The sequence below is a fragment of the Dendrobium catenatum genome, unplaced genomic scaffold (assembly GCF_001605985.2).
Source record: "Dendrobium catenatum unplaced genomic scaffold, ASM160598v2 fragScaff_scaffold_231, whole genome shotgun sequence".
Lineage (NCBI taxonomy): Eukaryota > Viridiplantae > Streptophyta > Magnoliopsida > Asparagales > Orchidaceae > Dendrobium > Dendrobium catenatum.
The window spans coordinates 2,317,713-2,336,324 of record NW_021318693.1 but is presented as its reverse complement, the minus strand read 5'-3'; the positions used below and the strand labels follow the sequence as shown (position 1 = coordinate 2,336,324).

Sequence of the window (18,612 nt, the reverse complement as noted above, 5' to 3'; positions counted from 1 at the left end):
TTAATATTTTGAAGGTTCTAAATAGGCTTCGTGCCCTCATTTGCACCAATTTGGGTTCGGATTGATTCGATTTTGATATTGTTCGGCTCGTCTCTTCAACACATTCAATTTGACTATAAGTTTGTTGAAATCATAGTTCAAATGGTCACAAATTTAATTCTAGAAGTTTTTTATTCATATTTACATCTCCGATCAATATAATTTTTTGATGACGTATCAAATATACTACGAGAGTACTTAATTTATTCACTTATCTATAATATTTATCTCAAAACATATATAATTTTTAAGATAGCTCTATTTTTTTAAAAAATTAAATTTTATTTTTCTGCTCCGCTCATTATTAAGAGGAATTATTCTTTGCGGACATCAGATCGATCAGAGGCAAATCAAAATGCACTACGTCATCCTGTACATAACAAAAAATGATGTGGTGCATTCTAATTCTCCTTAGGATGACATTTGTATCCACAAAGAATAATTTCACCTAAGGCTGTCAAAATCGGGTACCAGGTCGGGTTTGGGTCCAACACGAAACTAACACTGCACTGTTCGACCCCATCCGAACCTGACCCATTTTTGCGAACGGGTCAATTTTTCGGACCCAAGACCGGCCCACTTCGGGTCCGGTCAACCTGAACCCAACCCGCTTCAGGCATGTTTTACTAAAATATTTTTATTTAACTCGATTTATTTAAACCTAAATCGAATAAATAAATAGAATTAATATAAGATTTATTTCAATCAATTTAAAATTAATCCAGCTTAATTCAATTTAAGTAACATTGTTTATTATTTTTTGGAAATACCATTTACTTATTTCATAACAATTTTTTTAAATCCTCCTAAATTAATTGAAAATGGGCCAAATTGGATTGATTTCGAATTTTAGGGTCAACCTGAACCCGAATCGATTTTACAAATGACTTGACCCAAATTTGAAATTTTATGATCGAATTCGAGTCAGATTTTCGAGTCGTGTCAAATATTGACACCCATAATTTCACCATTACTTCGCTCATTTTTTTCCCTCATTATATATATATATATATATATATATATATATATATAAGAGAACAATAAAAAAATTTTAAAAGATCAACGTGTGAAGGCAAAAACAATAAAAGAAATAGGAGCCCAACTCCTGATGTTATTGCCGGGCACTTTCAGTCTCTGTCGGCTATTTTGCCCCCAAAGGAGGAATGGAGAATAGTTTTCGAGAAGTTCTATAATATATTAATATTTATTTATTAATTATTTTCTCTCTCTTTCCTTTTCATTTTATTTTTTAATTTCCATTTATCCTATCTGTCTCTTTTTATAAACGCCTCACCAATTTCTTACTTGCACGCTTTCTTGTTCTTTGACGGAACCCGTCTTTCTCAAAAGAAAAAGGGGAGCATATCATCGCCTTGGCCGGGCTTGTCCCCCTATATAAGCTAGAGCTAGCTCGAACCCCAGAGCGGAAAGAAAGGAGCTGAGGGCACACGAAGTGGTCGGCGAAATTGCGACGTGGGAATCGTCGCCGGAGTTGTTGTTCCGCTAATTGGAAGTTTGATGACGCCGCCGTTGGAGCATTATTACATGGGAATGCAGGAGTTAAGCCCGGATGTCGGTTCCGGTAAGCCGTTTTGCTCGTCGCCGGCTTCGTCAGGAGACGGAGGGGTGGTGGAGGAGGAGAGCGAGAAGATCGGGTTGAATCTGAAGGAGACAGAGCTTAGACTTGGGCTTCCAGGGTCGGATTCGCCGGAGCGGATGGATGGCGTTGGGCTGAGTCTCGGTATGCCGAGGGGGATTGTAGCAGGAGCTAAGAGGGGGTTTAATGCTGCAACCGAAGGAGTTGGGCAGTGGGATCGTTCCCGTGGGAGTGGAACCGATGGAGGGAAGCTGTTCTGGCCAGTGGCGGAGAAGGAAGTTGGTCCGGTGGGGAAGGCAGTTGAGAAGAAAAGTAATGCAGCGGATCGCGCAATCGGCCCAGCTGCAAAGTAGGTTTGTGAGTATTGAGTTTTTTATACTATTCTTCTTTAATGGATTGGTTTGCTACGTGTCAGTTGTCTGACCTCCTTCGTTTATGATCTCTGTCTATTGCTTCATTTCGTTTAGAATACGATGACTGACTTGTGATTGGTTGTTTAACCTTTGAAATTGATCGTTTCCTGTTATGTTTGCTTTAATAAAAATGAATTTCTGTTTGAAATTGGATGGTTGTCTTGTGCATTTTAGTGATCGATGTAGCTAGTTATTACTTTTAAATTTGTATTTGAACTGTACCATGCTATGATTTTGGATTATTATTTCAGTTTTTATTCTGTTTAATTCCCTTCCTTGGGTTTAACTACTTAAATGTAACAGAGCGCAGGTAGTGGGCTGGCCCCCCATTAGAAATTACAGGAAGAATACTATGGCTACCAGCCCAATGAAGAGCAAAGAAGATGGTGAAGGGAAACCAGGTACGGGATGTTTGTTTGTGAAAGTTAGCATGGATGGTGCTCCATATCTGAGGAAAGTTGACCTCAAGACGTACTCCAGCTATAAGGAGTTGTCTATAGAGTTGGGGACAATGTTCAGTAGCTTTACTATTGGTGAGTTTGACTCATCTTCCAAGTTTAATTTTCTTTTATTCTCACCTTTGCAGATGAGTTTTGTTCGGAGAAATTATTTATGCCTTGAATGAATTATTGTTCTGATTAATAATATCCAATTAATTTGGAGGATAAACTCCCAAATGTTCTCCTAAAACCCTGCACTATATTTTTTATCTTAATTGTTTATGTTTCACTAACTGTATGGTAACATCAATAACTGGATTTTCGCCATCACATATTGTGACTGGCTGACTGCGATTTCCAGCACAAATAAAGAAACCTAATTCAACCACTTAGTAAAAACAAATAAAAATAAATAATATATGAATAAACAAATAATTTGGCTGGGCAAAAATTGAACTCTCGCATTTTTTAAGTTTAATTTCACTGGCTGCCTCTACCTTACTTAACGGAACTTGGCTCCATTGAAGGAATTTCTGAACAATTTCTCTTTGTTTGGTTTTATGAAAAAGGTTGTTTTAATAATTATGCGAATTTTATCTTTTACATTAAAATGAGTGAAGAACTGAAGAGTGATCCTCTTTTAATGGTTTTTTTTTTATATTGGAAGAGCTTGCTTGTGATCATTATCCTTTTGTTTGCAGGCTATTGTGGCTCGCAAGCTGTACCAGCCAAAGATGGATTAACTGAGAGCCGGTTGGTGGATCTACTTCATGGGTCCGACTATGCCCTTACTTATGAAGACAAGGATGGCGATTGGATGCTTGTCGGTGATGTTCCATGGGAGTAAGTACTATATTCAGTATTCATTTTTTTCCGCATAACCACACATTTATATATGTAGAGTGCGTATAAATAATTTTTAAGATCTTTGTTAATTCCGCTCTCATCGGATGCTTAATTGCTGGTAAATTTTGTCATCTAGTTATCCTTGCACTTCAGGAACACATATGTGACATTAAAATAACAAGTAAACGGAAAAATACGCATTGCAAACAGTAGATTATTCTTCCATGTAAACTTCAAAGTAGTTTTATTAAGTGGAAAAACTAGCCACTTGCAATAAGATTTAAACAAAAATTGTGTAAAGTTTCATGGACTTGTGCAACTTGTCACTATTTAATGTGTTTCTTTTATCATAGTAATCATTGTTTTCCATCTTCATTTAGAAGATTTAAATTTTTTTTCTTTGGTATAATTTTAGCGTGCAGTGTTGATGTTTTAGGGTGCATTTTATTTTACAAATAATTGGGTAAAATTTTTGATTAAATTATTTATTAAACCCACTGAGGTTTAGGGTGGTCGTTGGCGAGAACGATTGGGAACCCCCGATCCTAGGTTCGAATACTTCTACTACGGCCTCACTTCTTCAGTGGAGCAAAACAAGTGTGGGCCCGATTATGGTGGGTGCCCTCGTTAGGTTCCACCGAAGGATTAATTACACCGTCAAATGCTCTATTTGAAGTGACATCAGATAGATACCCTATTCCCAAAGAAAAAAATAAAATTATTAAGATAAATTTTAAAATATTTGAATTTATCTGGCGAGATGTGTACAATATAAATTTAGAATGATTATTTATATATTAAACTTAAAAGTTTTGTAGGATTATTCTAGTTAGAATATTCTCACAAGTTTTTTTTTTCCAAAACGCATTCAAATCTTTTTCTAACCTTTATTTTAGCAGATCTCGGGGGTGTCAATACTCAGTACCATAACTTTTTTTACTACTGTTGACTGGTTTCTCTTTCTCTTCACTTGCTTTATATGAAGAAACTCACCTAGATTTGTGCAGTTTGCCGTAAAGTCAAATTTACCTCAGCAATGCTACCTTTAGGCTTATTAAGACAAATAAAATATTTAGCACATGAAAATTGTTAATATAAAATTTTATATACAATTTATTTATTTGTTGTTATTAAAACTCGAAAATAGTTTTTTAAGTACAATAATTATATTATAATCAATATAAATTATCCTATATTATAATTTTTCTTAAGTCGAGTTTTTTTTCACTACATCTATAATATTTCTTTCTGTAAATGAAACCTGAAACCTGTAACGCTGCCTTTCTTTGTAGCTCCAAGATCCATAGAAAAGAGAGCCTGATGAAGCAGAATCTCCTTATTTCTGCCACAAAGTACAAACCAACAAAATCCCTGCAAGAGACAAAATATTTATATAATTAAAAATGTTTAAAGCTCTAATAGTGTTAGATATCCTAAAGTTTGTCTGTTTACATGTAGCCACCCAACTCCTGTCATAATATCACCCTCAGGAGAGACCTTTTTATCTAAGGCAAGTAAAGCTGAATATATAGCCACGCTGCTGTCTAGTTTTTTCTATATTTTGAAATTCATGTTCTGTTACCTTCTTATTAGTAATCTGTAACTGCTTTTATTTTCAGCATCAATCTGTACCACTTTGTTGTTTCATCAAGAATCTGCTTTCCATGAAGAAGGGCTGTGGGGCTGTTTGTTTGGTTGTATTTAAATTATATTTTGTTATTTAGTTGGATGCAAATCAAATATAATCAGATTAATTTTTTTGTTTGTTAGGATGCATCTCTCTTAATTTTTAACGGATGGATGCATCAGTAGGTGGATGCGAGGCACCTGAATGCAATGGAAATAAGGGCGGGCAGCGAGGGCAGACGGACTCATCGACACACCACAAATGTGAGTTAAGTCTAGCGAGGAACTTAAGATTTAAAAATCGTAAATATACAAAAATAAAAATTTTGGTTATCTTAAATCTTTTAAAAGTTTATTTTGTTTTTTTTAATTAAACATAAAAAAATTAAAATATTAAAAGAAAAAGGAACTGCAATATATTATTTATTGTGATTTTTGCCTTTTGGAAAGTATGGTGTTTTTCTTGTGGGTGGTAGACAAGCATGGTAGCTAGGGGTCTTTGTCCCACCTATATCCTTTGGTTAGATTGAGTGGTTTGAGTTGCTAGTCTGATGTGATGTCTTGGGGGACCAAAGGCATCTAAGTCCTTTTCAGCTATTCAATCAATTCTTGTGTCCTTGAAGTTTGAGAACAATGGGGGTATTAGTTAGTTAGGTCACTCAGCTAGATCTGTTGCTAGCATATTCTTTCCACTTGACTTGAGAGTTTGTGTGATTGTGACCTTTATTGTTGTGTGAGCCTTCAAGTCCTCTAACCAATGAGAGGACTTGAAAGCAAATTAAGCAAACTTAAAAGACTAGGATAACTTAGCTTCCTTCTTAGTCATTATCAAATCCTCTATCCAATAATCCTTAATTATTTTCATGAGATAGTATGAAAGGGCAGGTCATACCTTAAGAGAAAATTAAGCAAAGTTAAGATTTTTTCTATGCCCTACTTAAAAGACTAGGATAACTTACCTTACATACATTATGATGTACATTATCTTTGCACCTATCTCCTCAAGGATCCATCATTTGAGTGTATATGTCAAACACTTACCGTCCAACTTAGTAATCATCCTTAGACCCATAACTTGCCACCATCACTAACCCAAAAACTCATCCCTATGAACTGATCGCTAAGTTCAACTTCGCCTGCTGGCTCTAACACCCACGACCCTGTGCAATTCCATGGGTAAACCTCACCACACGTATCAAGATTTTTCAAATATTAGGCGTGCAAATTGTTGAAATGTTCAATAATGATTTTTTCCATGTTTTATCTGATTACATTATACTATTAACAATAACTTTAAAAAAAACACACACATCTTTTTAATAATTAAGAGATAAATGTTTTTGGATAACTTTAATATTAGTCAAGAAAATCATTTTTAAATAAAAGGCAGTTGTGAGAAAACCAATGAAATAAAAAAAATCACTAATAATTAGAGGAGACGGTTAAGATTATCAGCAGCTTTATCTGTAGCAATTAGGCACATCGACCATAAAAAGAAGGCAATGTTTTCAATCGTAGTATATAATTTACTCATTTGTATAATTTGAGCATAAGATTATTCATAAATACGGAAAATTATTACGTGCGAAGTGCGGACAAGGAGAACCGTTTAGATTTATTGCATATTTATTGAGTATTTACAAATACTAAAAAATTACTCGATAAATATTCAATTGTGAGTATTACCGAGTATTTTGTTAGTATTTGATAAATATTTATTAATTTATTGTGTATTATTTAGCAAATATTCAATAAATACATAACAATTCGGACGGTTCTTTAAAATTATTCATAAAGATCGTGTTCATGTTCAACTTGTTTGACTTCAAGCATAACATGGGCCAATTTCGAACAAATAAATATAAATAAATAATAAGAAGAATCCGAGATATATATATCAAACCAATAATAAGTCGAAAATAAATTGAAGAAGGCTCTATTTGTGCTTAACACGCCGAGTATATATACCAACATGCTTAACGAATGAATCAAACATGAGCTTTTTAACAAGTTCGTGAACGAAAAAAAATTTGGGTGACCTTATTCATAAAGGCTTTAGTGATATAAATCCCACTATTAAATAAGGCGGGTGAAAGGTTTGAATCTCCTCCAAAGAAAGAATCATAAGCAAGACCTTAATGTATACCTACTGCTTGAAGGGCCTTAAAACAGTCCAATCTCCAGTTATTCAAGCTTGCCAAGCTGATTAACATATATGCTGAGGTTAATTATTTAGCCAACATTTTCTGTATCCGAAATGACTACAATCGAAATCCTTGATTTATTGTAAAAAAATTTCCCAATATTTGAAATGACATCCTCTTATAAAAGAGGACATCATACGGTAGGAGTATATCTTCTATCATCTAGGTTTTATTTGGGACAACTTTCTTATTGTTTTCTAAAACAATTTTCTAATACAAAAATTTTTAGTTCAAAAAATTTTGTATAAAAAAGTTACTTTAAAAGTAGTAAAAAAATATCACAAATGAAACCTTAGGAAAGAGAAAAACTTCTTGCTCCATTTGTAATTGCTTATTGCTATTCTCTTCAATGAAACAATAGTTTATTGCCTCCAAACAGGATCGCATATTTGCCTCTTTTTCAAGAGAAATTATTATGTGCGGAGACCAGATGACGAGAACCATCCAAATTTGCTATGCTTTTACTACCATTTTATTGCACTTTTGCAAATACTCAGCAAAAGAGCGGCATATATGCAATTATAAATGTACTTTTGCCGAGTATTTGCTGCGTTGGGCAGCAAAAACGCAGCTAAAGCCCAACAAATATCCTATTAATTGAATATTTGTTGTGTTTTTGCTGCCTTTTCGTAAAAAGCTGCAAATATTCATCAAAAGTGCATTCATAATTGTATATTTGCTGTTCTTTTGTTGAGTATTTACAAAAACGCAGCAAATTCGAATGGTTCTCGCTGTCCGGTCTGCCACATAATAATCTACCCTTTTACAAAGACTATGAATTACTTGCTAGTCATGTCGGATGTATCTCTTTTTGACATTCTGCCAGAGGATTTATATTGAGAAATTATTAGTTGCGGAGTGCGGACGGGAGAATCGTCCGCACACTAGTATAAAACAGCGCTCGGTACCGTTCGGTACCACTGGGTACCGCTCGGTACCCTGTGTCTGTGCGGACAGTTCTCACCCCGTCTGCACTCCGCACCTAATAATTTCTCATTTATATTAAGTAGGCATTAGAGTACCAGGTTCTGAGGGTATAGTGTTAAAAAACATGTCTACAAGAAGAAAAGAGTACAACTCTCTATCATAATAGATCGCTCGTGAAGAAAATGACCAAAAGACTCCACAATATCAATGAAGCAATGAGAAGAAACCTATAATAACTTGGTACTCAAGTTGCACTCTTTCAATAGCAGATTGTTGTGGTGATGAAGATGGTCAAGAAGCCCTCAATGATGAATTGAGAATCAGTCGTGAAGGGTAGGGGTGCAACCGAGTCAAGTCAGCTCATGAGCCGGCTCAGGCTAGACTCGTTAACGGGCTCAACGAGTTGAGCTTATCAAGCTCGCGAGTCGAGCTCGAACACGAGTTCGAGCTCGAGCTCGGAAACTCGACTGGTCGACTCGATGGCTCGTCAAGTAGCTCGCGTACGAGGAGCGGGCTTCGCTGCGAGAGGGAACGGGATTGCGGGACTGCGGGAGAATGCTTCGCTACGAGCGGGAGCGGACTTCGCGAGAGCGGGATTCACGAACGACGCAGGAGCTCGACAAGCCGCTCGACTCAACTCATTTCGTGAGACGAGTAGCTCGAGCTCGGTATTTGGCAGTCAATCTCGACTCGAACACCCCCTAGCTCGAGCCCGACTCGACTCGTTTACACCTCTAATGAAGGGAAATCGAAATTGGACGAGAGCGCGCATCACCATTATGATATAATAACGAGACTTCGAAAGACATTCAAGAATGCAAGATGATAACTCAAATGAAGTTGAGGATCTTGCGCTGAAGGAGAACAAAATAGAAATACCTACCTCTGACAGCTTCAATGATATAGAGATGCTTGATGGGTGGGTGAAATAGCTTAAGATCTATTTTAGCTACTATGGCTATTCTACCAATTCAAACTCACCAAACATGCTTTAACATGGTGGAAGACTCATCTCATGCATAGGTGCTAGAGTGTTAATTAGGGGTAGGTGTGTAAGTGAGCCGAGCCAGCTTAAGCTCGACTCGTTTATGGGTTCGCGAGCCAAGCTTATCGAGCTCGAGCTCGTTCAGTAAACAAGCTTGAGTTCGAGCTTGATGAGGCACGGCTTGTGAGCTCGCGAGTTGGCTAGAATAATTTTTGGATTTTTTTAATATTTAAATAATTATTATTTTTTCGAGTTCGAGCTCGGTATTTAACTCGCGAGTCAAGCTCGAACACCCCCTGACTCGAGCTCGACTCAACTCGTTTACACCCCTAATTAGGGGCAATGCAAGAAGCATTTCCACTAAAAATTCCATCCTTTGATATATGATGAACAAAAGAGGAAGCACCAAGACCAAACCATGCAAGAATATACTACAAAGTTTAAGAGACAAGCCCTAATAATTGGCGTTTCATTAGAGGACATCTTTGTTTTGACCAAATGCACAACAATGCTGCTTTACAACATCTCCAACGAACTCTTGCTCTTCTTCGTAAGAAACATCGGTGAAGAAAGCAGGCTTTCCATGACCATTGAATGAAAAAGCAAATCCCAGATGGAGAATCTTCTAATTACCGTGAAGTCTGATGAGAGGTAGTGATTTGAGAAGGGCTTTGTTAAATATACTTGTTGTGTCCTGGAGTATTCGCGGTGGTAGAGAAATATATAGTTTAACGTCTTAACGTTGTACGAAGATCTAGCACACAATCAGATAAGAGAGAGGTTGTAACGTTCATAAGAGATACCAAAGTTTTTTACGTGGAAACCCCTGAAAAGAGGAAAAAATCACAGGGCCTGACTCAGTTTGAATGAATCCACTAGTATTTGTAGTTGATTACAAATGTGGCCCTTCCTTGGGAGAAGGCCTTGGTTTGATGTTACAAATGTACGTCATATAGAGCGCATTACATGGTGGGAGTTACAATAATCAACATAGACATGTTTGTTTGGTTGGAAGGGTCATAGTCGGCACAGACAAGGGTCGAAAGACCGTAGTTGGCAGAAGACCGGGGTCATAAAGACTGTTGTCTGGTGATGGAGGTCGGAACAATCATAATCGGCAGGAGACAGGGGTCCGAAAGACCACAGTAGGCAGGAGATCGGGGTCAGAAAGATAGTTGTCTGCTGATGGAGGTCGAAAGGACCATAGTCGGCAGGAGACATGGGTCCGAAAGTCTGCAGTAGAAGGGCAGTACTCCGGGAGAACTCTCGGCGTCAAGTGGTGGCATGGCAGAAGTCCGAGTCTCGGGTTATGGTTCGGTAGAATTTCGGACCTCATGTGGCAGTCCGGCAGAAGTCCGGGACTCCGGTGGTGGTCCGGCAGAATTCCGGGCATCAGGTGCTGTCCTGGTGGAGCTCGGAGTCTCAAGTGGTGGTCCGGCGGAAGTTCGGGCCTTAGGTGGTGGCCTGGTAGAGCACAGGGCCTCAGGTGGTGGTCCGGCAGAACTCCGGACGTCAGGTGGTGGTCCGGCAAAACCTAGGGCCTCAAGTGGTGGTTCGGCGGAGGTGAGGGCCTCAAGTGGTGGTTCGGCGAAACTCATGGCCTTAAGTGGTGGTTCGACGGAACAACGATGTCAGGCGGTGGTCCGGCGGAGGTGAGGGCCTCAAGTGGTGGTCCGGCGAAGCAACGACGTCAAGCGGTGGTCCGGCGAAGGTGAGGGCCTCAAGTGGTGGTCCGGCGAAGGCGAGAGCCTCAAGTAGTAGTCTGGTGGAGCAACGACGTCAGGCAGTGGTCCAGTGGAAGTCCGGCGGTGGTCGAGGAGGAGCGAGGAGGCAAGAGCGATCTTTAATCTCTCTCTTGCTCTCGTTCTTGGAGCCTTTCTCTCAAGAGAAAGGAGGAGTCTATTTATAGATTTATGGAGTGGCATGACCCGTAAATAGGTGAGAGATCAAGGGTAAATGGGGAGTGGTTGGATGGACGGCCGATGTTGAATCCCTTGATCTTGGACCGTTTGATGGACATTTGTATGCCTTAGTGATGTTGGAATTCAGTGATCTTAGGCTCATTGGATTCGTCTCGTCGAGCCGCTCGATTCGACTATAAGCACGTCATGTTTGGAAACTATTTGGTAATCCAAATTGTGGTTCGAATCCTCCAACAGCGCTTCGGACCCTTGATTTGGATCCATTTGGACTAGGATTGAGTCGATTTTGATGTCGTTGGATTCGTATTTCCAAGACATTCAGTTCAACTATAAGTTTGCTAAAATCGGAGTTTGGATTATCCCAATTTTAATTTTGGAAGTTTCTAACTTGATTTTGCTTCGAGATTTGTGCCCGATCAAGATAATTTTTTGATAACGTATCAATACTACAAAGCCATTTTCTTAATAAAAAGACCTTTATTAGGATCACTACAAGATCTCAATACATGATAGAGAAAAATAATAAAAACTTAATATAAAACTCTTAGAGAAGCAAAAAGAAATAAAAGGCTGTTTTGATTGACTCAGAACAAACATTACAATCATGAAACCACTAGAAAGGAGCCTTTTTTATGGCAATATTGAAGAAGAAATGGTCGAGTACGACACTAAACGCCAACAATGTTCATAAGGAACTGTTTGCCTTGCAAATCAAAGTCAAGGAGGAAGTGACCAACACCATTTATATTTATATAGAATAATAGGATGATAAAGACTAAGGTTTCATTTGGGACGGTTTTCTTACTGCTTCTTAAAATAACTTTCTAGTACAAAAATTTTGTATATGATACATCACTTTTGGTTTAATATTAAAAACTATCAAGCAATATTAGTAGAGGAGAAAGTAATAATGATGTGTGATAGGTGTTGATCGCATACCTCTAATTGTCGGCCCCCCCTTACCCATGATCGCACGATCTCACGTAACCACCCGTACGTACGACACAAAATAATGAAACCCTCCCCATTCACTCTCACGCTCTCAAAACCGAAAAAAAAAAAAGAGGAAAGAATGCAAGCAATGTCTCTCGTCTCTCCCTCAACTTCTCTCTGCTGAGCATAATTGAGATAGCAATTGTTCATACCTGATACTGCACTCGACGATTGTTGCACGCCGCTTCGTACCAACCCCCGTGCCCTAGCCTCAACCGTCCACGCAATCCAACCTCCAGCCGCCTGCCACGAAGCCTGCCGCGCCGCCGGCCGACTGCCGAGCCCAACCTCTAGCCTTCGAGTCCAACCAGCCGCCGACCAACTGTTCTTTCTTGCTTTCTTACCGTTATGTGTTTGTCTACTATAAAAGACATTGCAATAGACTTTTAGGACAAAATCTTTTTATGTATATTTTAATAAATTGATAAATAACTTAAAAATTAATTTAGAAAAAAAATCTTTTGAAAATTAAGGCCATCTCAAGCCACTTTTTAATAACATTTTCTCTCCAAGACAAGAAACAAGCTCAATCTAACAAGCGATCAAAACCCTCAAATGCTGATGTACTTTCATGATATAGCTAGTTAAGCATGATATCACATATAACTTTGTATTGTATATCGTATTCTTTAAGATAAAGTTCTTCTGTTAGGCATGAATTTTTAATACGCCTAGGGGTCTTCTCAATACTTTGAGAAGTAACATTCTTGACCTAGACATGATTATAACTCTGTTTGAGTAGCTCTAATTATGCATAATTGAGCAATCTCATTCTCGTTTTTTTTGTGCATAATTATATATATTGCTAGAGATTGCAAGCCTTACATCTTCCTGGTATATTCCTTAAACTTTGTTTGCCAAAGAATTGTGAGTTTTCATTCCTGAGTTCTAGATCAGCATGATGTAATTCATGATTGCTAACAAAGCATTTTACGGCTAACTAGGCTAAGTTGACTACCATCTTAGGTAAATGATTTCAAACTTGATAACCTCGGATGACGGACCCATGAATTATTGACTAAGATTATTTTTACATTTTCATAAACTTCGCATTCCTGGCCCATCACACCTTTGAGCCCATTATATTGATTCATTAAGTCTTTGTTGATTCAACGGCTCTAATCATATAAACTTTTTATGCGAAAAGATGATCATCTTACTTGATAACAGTGATTTACCCTTCGCCTTACAAATCAATCCATCTCAAAGCATAGGCTACACTACTAGGTCAACAATCTTTGAATCATAATCTCCCTTTTGATAATCTACCCTTCAAACAAATCAATATCTTTAAACAAATCAAGATAAAAAGCATGTTATATTTAACGAAAATTGCTTTGTGGCGCCCTCGAGTGTAATTAATCTTAGGGAGCCTAATCCTTTTGAGAGAGAGTAACCAATAGTATCTTGATTTGACTTGACATGACTTTAATGATATGACTTTTATACAAGTTTAGATAATATTTGTTGGTCATACCGCATTTAATCTTTTTTCTTGTCTCTTCTTATGGAACCTACTATACTCATATCATCACTTTTTTTCACCATAACAATCTCCCAAACTAGTTCCACCAACTCCACCATGGAGACTAGATTTCCAAGAAAGAGAGTATGCATGAATCTTCCTTAGAAGAGCTATAGAAGAGTTGATGTAGTAAATGACATGCATTATGATTATTATAAAAAGTTTGGAATTATTTTATTATTTTTAATTACTCATATAATTATATTTCAATTTTTTCTACTCAAGTTTTAAAAATTATCGTCTTATTAAATTAGATGATATATTTTTAAGACTTATCAAGCTGTATATTTCAAACTAATTTGACTTCAACATTTTCTTTCTCTAAATAGGACATTTATGTTTGCATTTGGATTATGAATTAAGAATTGAATTTCAATCAAAATTTTTGTTATACACCTATCCCCTCTCTCTATCATGTTCCTCGCTCTCATACGCATATGATTTCCTATGTCACTTCCCAACAAAAATTCCCTCTTCCACCTCTGGCCGTATTTCTCTATCAAGAGAAAATAAATGATTTCAAGTATCACTGGGATAAAAAATCAACCTCATGAAACTCCCACTCTTCACCTTACTCAAGGCCTAAACCCTAAACTCCAAAAACAAATTAAAGAGGAATATGGAAGAAATCAAAGCATTTGAAATTATGATCAGAAGGACACATCAAATTTTTATCAAGTTTAATCATCTTCTACATCATTTATTCTTCGAAGAAATCATCCAAATCACTTTTCTTGGTTCAGAGTTTATGAATATGATCTTCCAAAACTATGCATATCAGTCTTTTCGCTTAAAAAACTAAGGCTGTTTCCCCTAGGTTAAGCATTACATTGTCAAGATTTTTAAGCTTCATTGATTTTTTTAATTGAGTAAGGTGGTTGGATGAACAATTGATATAAAATTAAATGATTGCTTTACATTTTTGTGAAAAAGATAATAAACTCAACAAAAAGATTTATTTGCGTCATAGTACACTCTTCCTTCACAGGTCTTATCTATAGTAAACGTAGAAGAGTTGGCCAGATTTACTTTGCATGCATTTAATTTACATTGTATTACATATGTCAGATGAGTGGAGGAGTATGTTGACTCATATTTTTGAGAATAAAGGTGATGCACAAGAGTGCGAATTATAGAGGAGTTAAGTTAATCATACATTAAAACTATGGGAGAGAGTTATTGAGCATAAGTTACGACGTGATACTAATATCTCTCTAAATCAATTTGTATTCATGTTCATCACAGATAGGTCTACTATGGAAGCTATACATTTATTGAGAGGTCTGATGAATAAGTATAGAGAGAATAAGGACGATCTACATATGATTTTTATTGGTTTAGAGAAAATATATGATAAAATTTCAAAAGAAGTGCTCTTGAGAGTTCTAGAAAAGAAAAGAGTTAATAATCTTATATTCAAGTCATTAATGATATGTATACATAAGTTGTTATTTTTGTGATGAATACAAGATGGTTTAACAAATTATTTTCCTATTTCAATTGGATTTACACAAGGATCAACTTTAATCCGATATCTTGTTTTACTTTAGTCATGCATGTTCTTACTAGACATTTGCAAGAGGATATACCATTGTGTATGCTTTGTGCTGATGATATTCTTCGTGTTGATAAAACTAGAGAGGGAGTTGAAGGAAAACTTGAATTATGGAGGTCAATCTTAGAGTCTAAAGGTTTTCATTTGAGTAAATCTAAAATTGAATATATGTAATGTAATTTTAGTAGTAACAAATATAGTGGGTGGATTGTGACTTTGGGCGATCAAGTCATTAATAAAAGTACACATTTTAGATATCTCGGATCTATTGTTCAAAGTGATGGTAAAATAGATGGAGATATTATAAGTAGAATTCAAGTTGGATGGTTGAAGTAGAGGAATGCATCGAGCATGCTGTGTGACAAAGCATCCCTCAAACTTAAGAAAAAATTCTCCAGGATAGTGCCGGCACCTGCAATGCTTTAAGGCGCATAATGTTGATAGTTAAAAGAGAAGCATAAAATTAAGTTCAGAGATGATGATGCTTAGGTGGATGAGTGGCTTCGCTCTTAGAGATAGATTGTGAAACAATTATACATGTGAACAGGTTGGAGTAGCTCCAATGGAAGAGAAGATTTTAGAGTCGCCTTAGATGATTTGTATACATAAAATGCCGGCCTTCCGATGACCCATTAAGAGAGTAGATGCATTAGACTTGACCTATATTAAGAAAGATAAAAGTAGACCTAAAAAAATTAGTTAGAAAATATTAGAAATGACAATTTTTTTATTAGATTAAAATGAGAATTGGACTCTTAACATGACACAATAGAGAAAAAAGATTCATGTAGCCGACCCCACGTAGTGGGATAAAGGCATGATAACGTTGGGATGGCTTTCTTATCAAAATCAGCCAAGAAAAACAAAATTCCCAGCAGAAAACAGAAATTATCCCAATTAGTTCAAATTAAAAACCAAAATCAAACACCATAAAAAGTGTGGTGACCATTCATATTTTTCCAAACTTCAAACCTCCTATTCAAACTTAAATTCCAATCACTTACCATCTTTCAACTAACCACAAAAAAGTTCTAGCATCCTTTGCAAAATCAAGCCAATCAAAATGGCCAATTTCTCAACATAACAGAGAGTTTGGAGAATATAGAGAAGTACATAACACTCCAATATAGAGTGATCAACTGATCATAAAGGTTCACGAGAAAAGTTCTGCAACATCGCCATCATTAAAAAAAAAAGCAGTACTCGAATTTGCAAGACAGTAGAAGAGGAAGAATTCAATACAAGTAATGAGACTAAATTGCTAAAGAATCAAACAGAGAAATATTCATCCAAAATTAAATATGTAAAAAGTAGATTCTGAAAACTTAATCATACTAAAAGTAAATCAATCGATGAGTATGAACGAACCTAATCATCCTACTTGACGATGAGCCCTCTGGACCGAAGAGTAATAATGGGTTTCCAGCTCATTGAGGCTGACTGCCGCCTGCTCCCCGATCCTCTGCAGCAACCGATCCGAGCTTTCCTCCAGCTGATTGAATTCCGCTATTCGCCGCTCCACATTCTCGTTCAAAGATTCAAAGCCTGAGAAAATGGCCGTTTGCTTCAGCTCCGACACCAGCTTAAGAAGCGAGTCTGCCGCCTGAACCTGTTCACATCCCCCCATCGCTATAACATATCGATCGATTCAGAAAAAAAAAAATTGTATGAATCAGATCAAGATAAGATCTAGGAAGAATACCATTCTGGAGGCTCGCGTTTCCATCTGGAACGCCTCCTGCGCGTTCCGGACGGGAAGATCGTTTACCTGTTAGAGATCAGAGAAAGAGAAGGATGAAGGAAACCCTAATTTGAATTTCGGAAGGAGTAACTGAAAGCCCTAATAACGAACCCGAGCAACGTTCACAAGGAGGCCGAAGTTGTCGACTATATTGGCGATGTCAGTGTCGACCCTTTGCAGAAGGGATTTCTGCTTCTGCGCAGCCGCCGCAGCGGCTGCCGCCGTCGGTCCACCTCCGGCGCCGGGACCGCCGGGCTTACTCATCCTTAACCTCTAAGCAGTAAACGGAACTGGACTTGGGAGTCGCCGGCGTTTCAAAATGGAGAAAACGCATCGCCAAGATGGAAATCAAGCTATTATGGTCGGGTATTATTAGAATTATTAATAACTCCCATAATAGAATATTATATTTACAGATTTAATATATAAATTTTAACATTTACACCAAAAAATATTGAAAATATGAAAAATAAAATTAAAAAAATGAAATCTCTCATAATAATTTCTAACACAAAGGATCTCAATTATAGTCGGCGAATTTGAGTTTGATGGCAATTTCAGAGAAATGAAAAGAGAAATAAAGGGAAGAGATGATGACATATTTCTTTTGATTTATACCCTCGTTCTTCATATGTTTCAAAAGCTACTAATGATAGTCAGCATGGGAAGTGGCGAAGATTCATAATATGAATTGCTATTGTAAATGGAATTCAAGCTATTACGATTATTCGATCTTAATTGTGAATGAAGATGGACTACAAACAAAAATTTGCCCCCAAAATACCAAAAAGATGTTGTAGGCCTAATCACCTTCTCCTTGCTATGTAGACGCATTGGCCTAAAGATGAGAGTTGATAGGATTAGAAGCAAAAAATTTAGGATTTTGTAACTGGAGTAGGCAAATGTGGTTAGATCAAAGCAAATATGATGTGGAAGATGTTGGATCTAGATTTATCTCTGAATTATATACGATCCAACTACTAGGTTGTTGGTAGGTTATAACTAGAAAATCAAGTGAAGAAAGCTTGTGAGTATGATAATCAGTGGAAAGCTGTATTATCTCAAAGCATACCCCTACAACATTCAAAAGATCCAAAATATGTCTATTCATCATTTATTTATTGTATAAAGAGGGTTATAAGAAAGAAAACACCTAAAATAAAATTTAAAAAGCAGTGCATTGTGTTTATATTACATATTGACATGGACACATGGACTAGCATGATGATGTACATGTGAAACTGTATCTTTGATGTGGCCTCTCCTATTCGAGCAAGTGCTTTGGTTGAGACTTTGAGAGTGAATTCCTTGGACAAGTCTTCGGAATATAGGACATCAGATGAGTGTGTGCTAATGAGTACCTAGAAACAAGAAGCAAGATCCCAAGAACAAACATCTAGTCCCTAGGAGAGAAGGGAAAGTCCCCTAAGAGATGATAGTAGCAAGCTAAGGACAAGTCTAGCCAACAAAATGGAAATCATGGGCTTCAAATGTGTGTAATTCCTATAGCTTGATCACGGATATCTGCAGTATGCGAATGAGCTCGATCAGTGAGAGTTTATGTGCATAAGCCAATATAAAATCAAGTCAATCAATGGTCAATGAGTCTATGCAATGCGGAAATCCAGTAATCAATAAAACCAGTCAATGCAGCGGTAGACGAATCGATAAATCAACTCAATAAATCAGTACGTGAAATCTAAAGAGAATCCGTCGATCAATCAAATCAATCGTATCGAACCAATCTATCGTATCAAAGCAAATCTCTAGTATCAAGTCGGTAAAATCAATCGGAAAAG

The 18,612-nt window shown here is 37.0% G+C and overlaps 2 protein-coding genes across 3 annotated transcripts; one reads left to right on the top strand and one right to left on the bottom strand.

The window, feature by feature from the left end:
* The first annotated feature begins 1,448 nt into the window (after nt 1–1,448).
* LOC110104229 (auxin-responsive protein IAA8-like) lies at nt 1,449–3,472 on the top strand. Its single transcript, XM_020833241.2, has 3 exons — nt 1,449–1,985; nt 2,353–2,582; nt 3,191–3,472. The coding sequence occupies exons 1-3, from the start codon at nt 1,558–1,560 to the stop codon at nt 3,334–3,336; spliced, it is 804 nt and encodes a 267-aa protein (XP_020688900.1). The 5' UTR covers nt 1,449–1,557; the 3' UTR covers nt 3,337–3,472.
* A 1,091-nt stretch (nt 3,473–4,563) lies between these two features.
* On the bottom strand, nt 4,564–17,188 carry LOC110104230 (mediator of RNA polymerase II transcription subunit 22a-like). Of its 2 annotated transcripts, XM_028693110.1 has the most exons (5): nt 16,925–17,188; nt 16,775–16,840; nt 16,459–16,681; nt 13,507–13,509; nt 4,564–4,706 (listed from the first exon to the last, which is right to left on the bottom strand). In XM_028693110.1, the coding sequence occupies exons 1-5, from the start codon at nt 17,075–17,077 to the stop codon at nt 4,672–4,674; spliced, it is 480 nt and encodes a 159-aa protein (XP_028548943.1). In that variant the 5' UTR covers nt 17,078–17,188; the 3' UTR covers nt 4,564–4,671. The 2 variants fall into 2 exon arrangements, with proteins under 2 accessions (XP_028548943.1, XP_020688903.1); XM_020833244.2 differs by lacking the exons at nt 4,564–4,706; nt 13,507–13,509 and adding an exon at nt 11,551–12,353 and having other exon boundaries at nt 16,441–16,681; nt 16,925–17,187.
* Between the last annotated feature and the right edge of the window lie 1,424 nt (nt 17,189–18,612).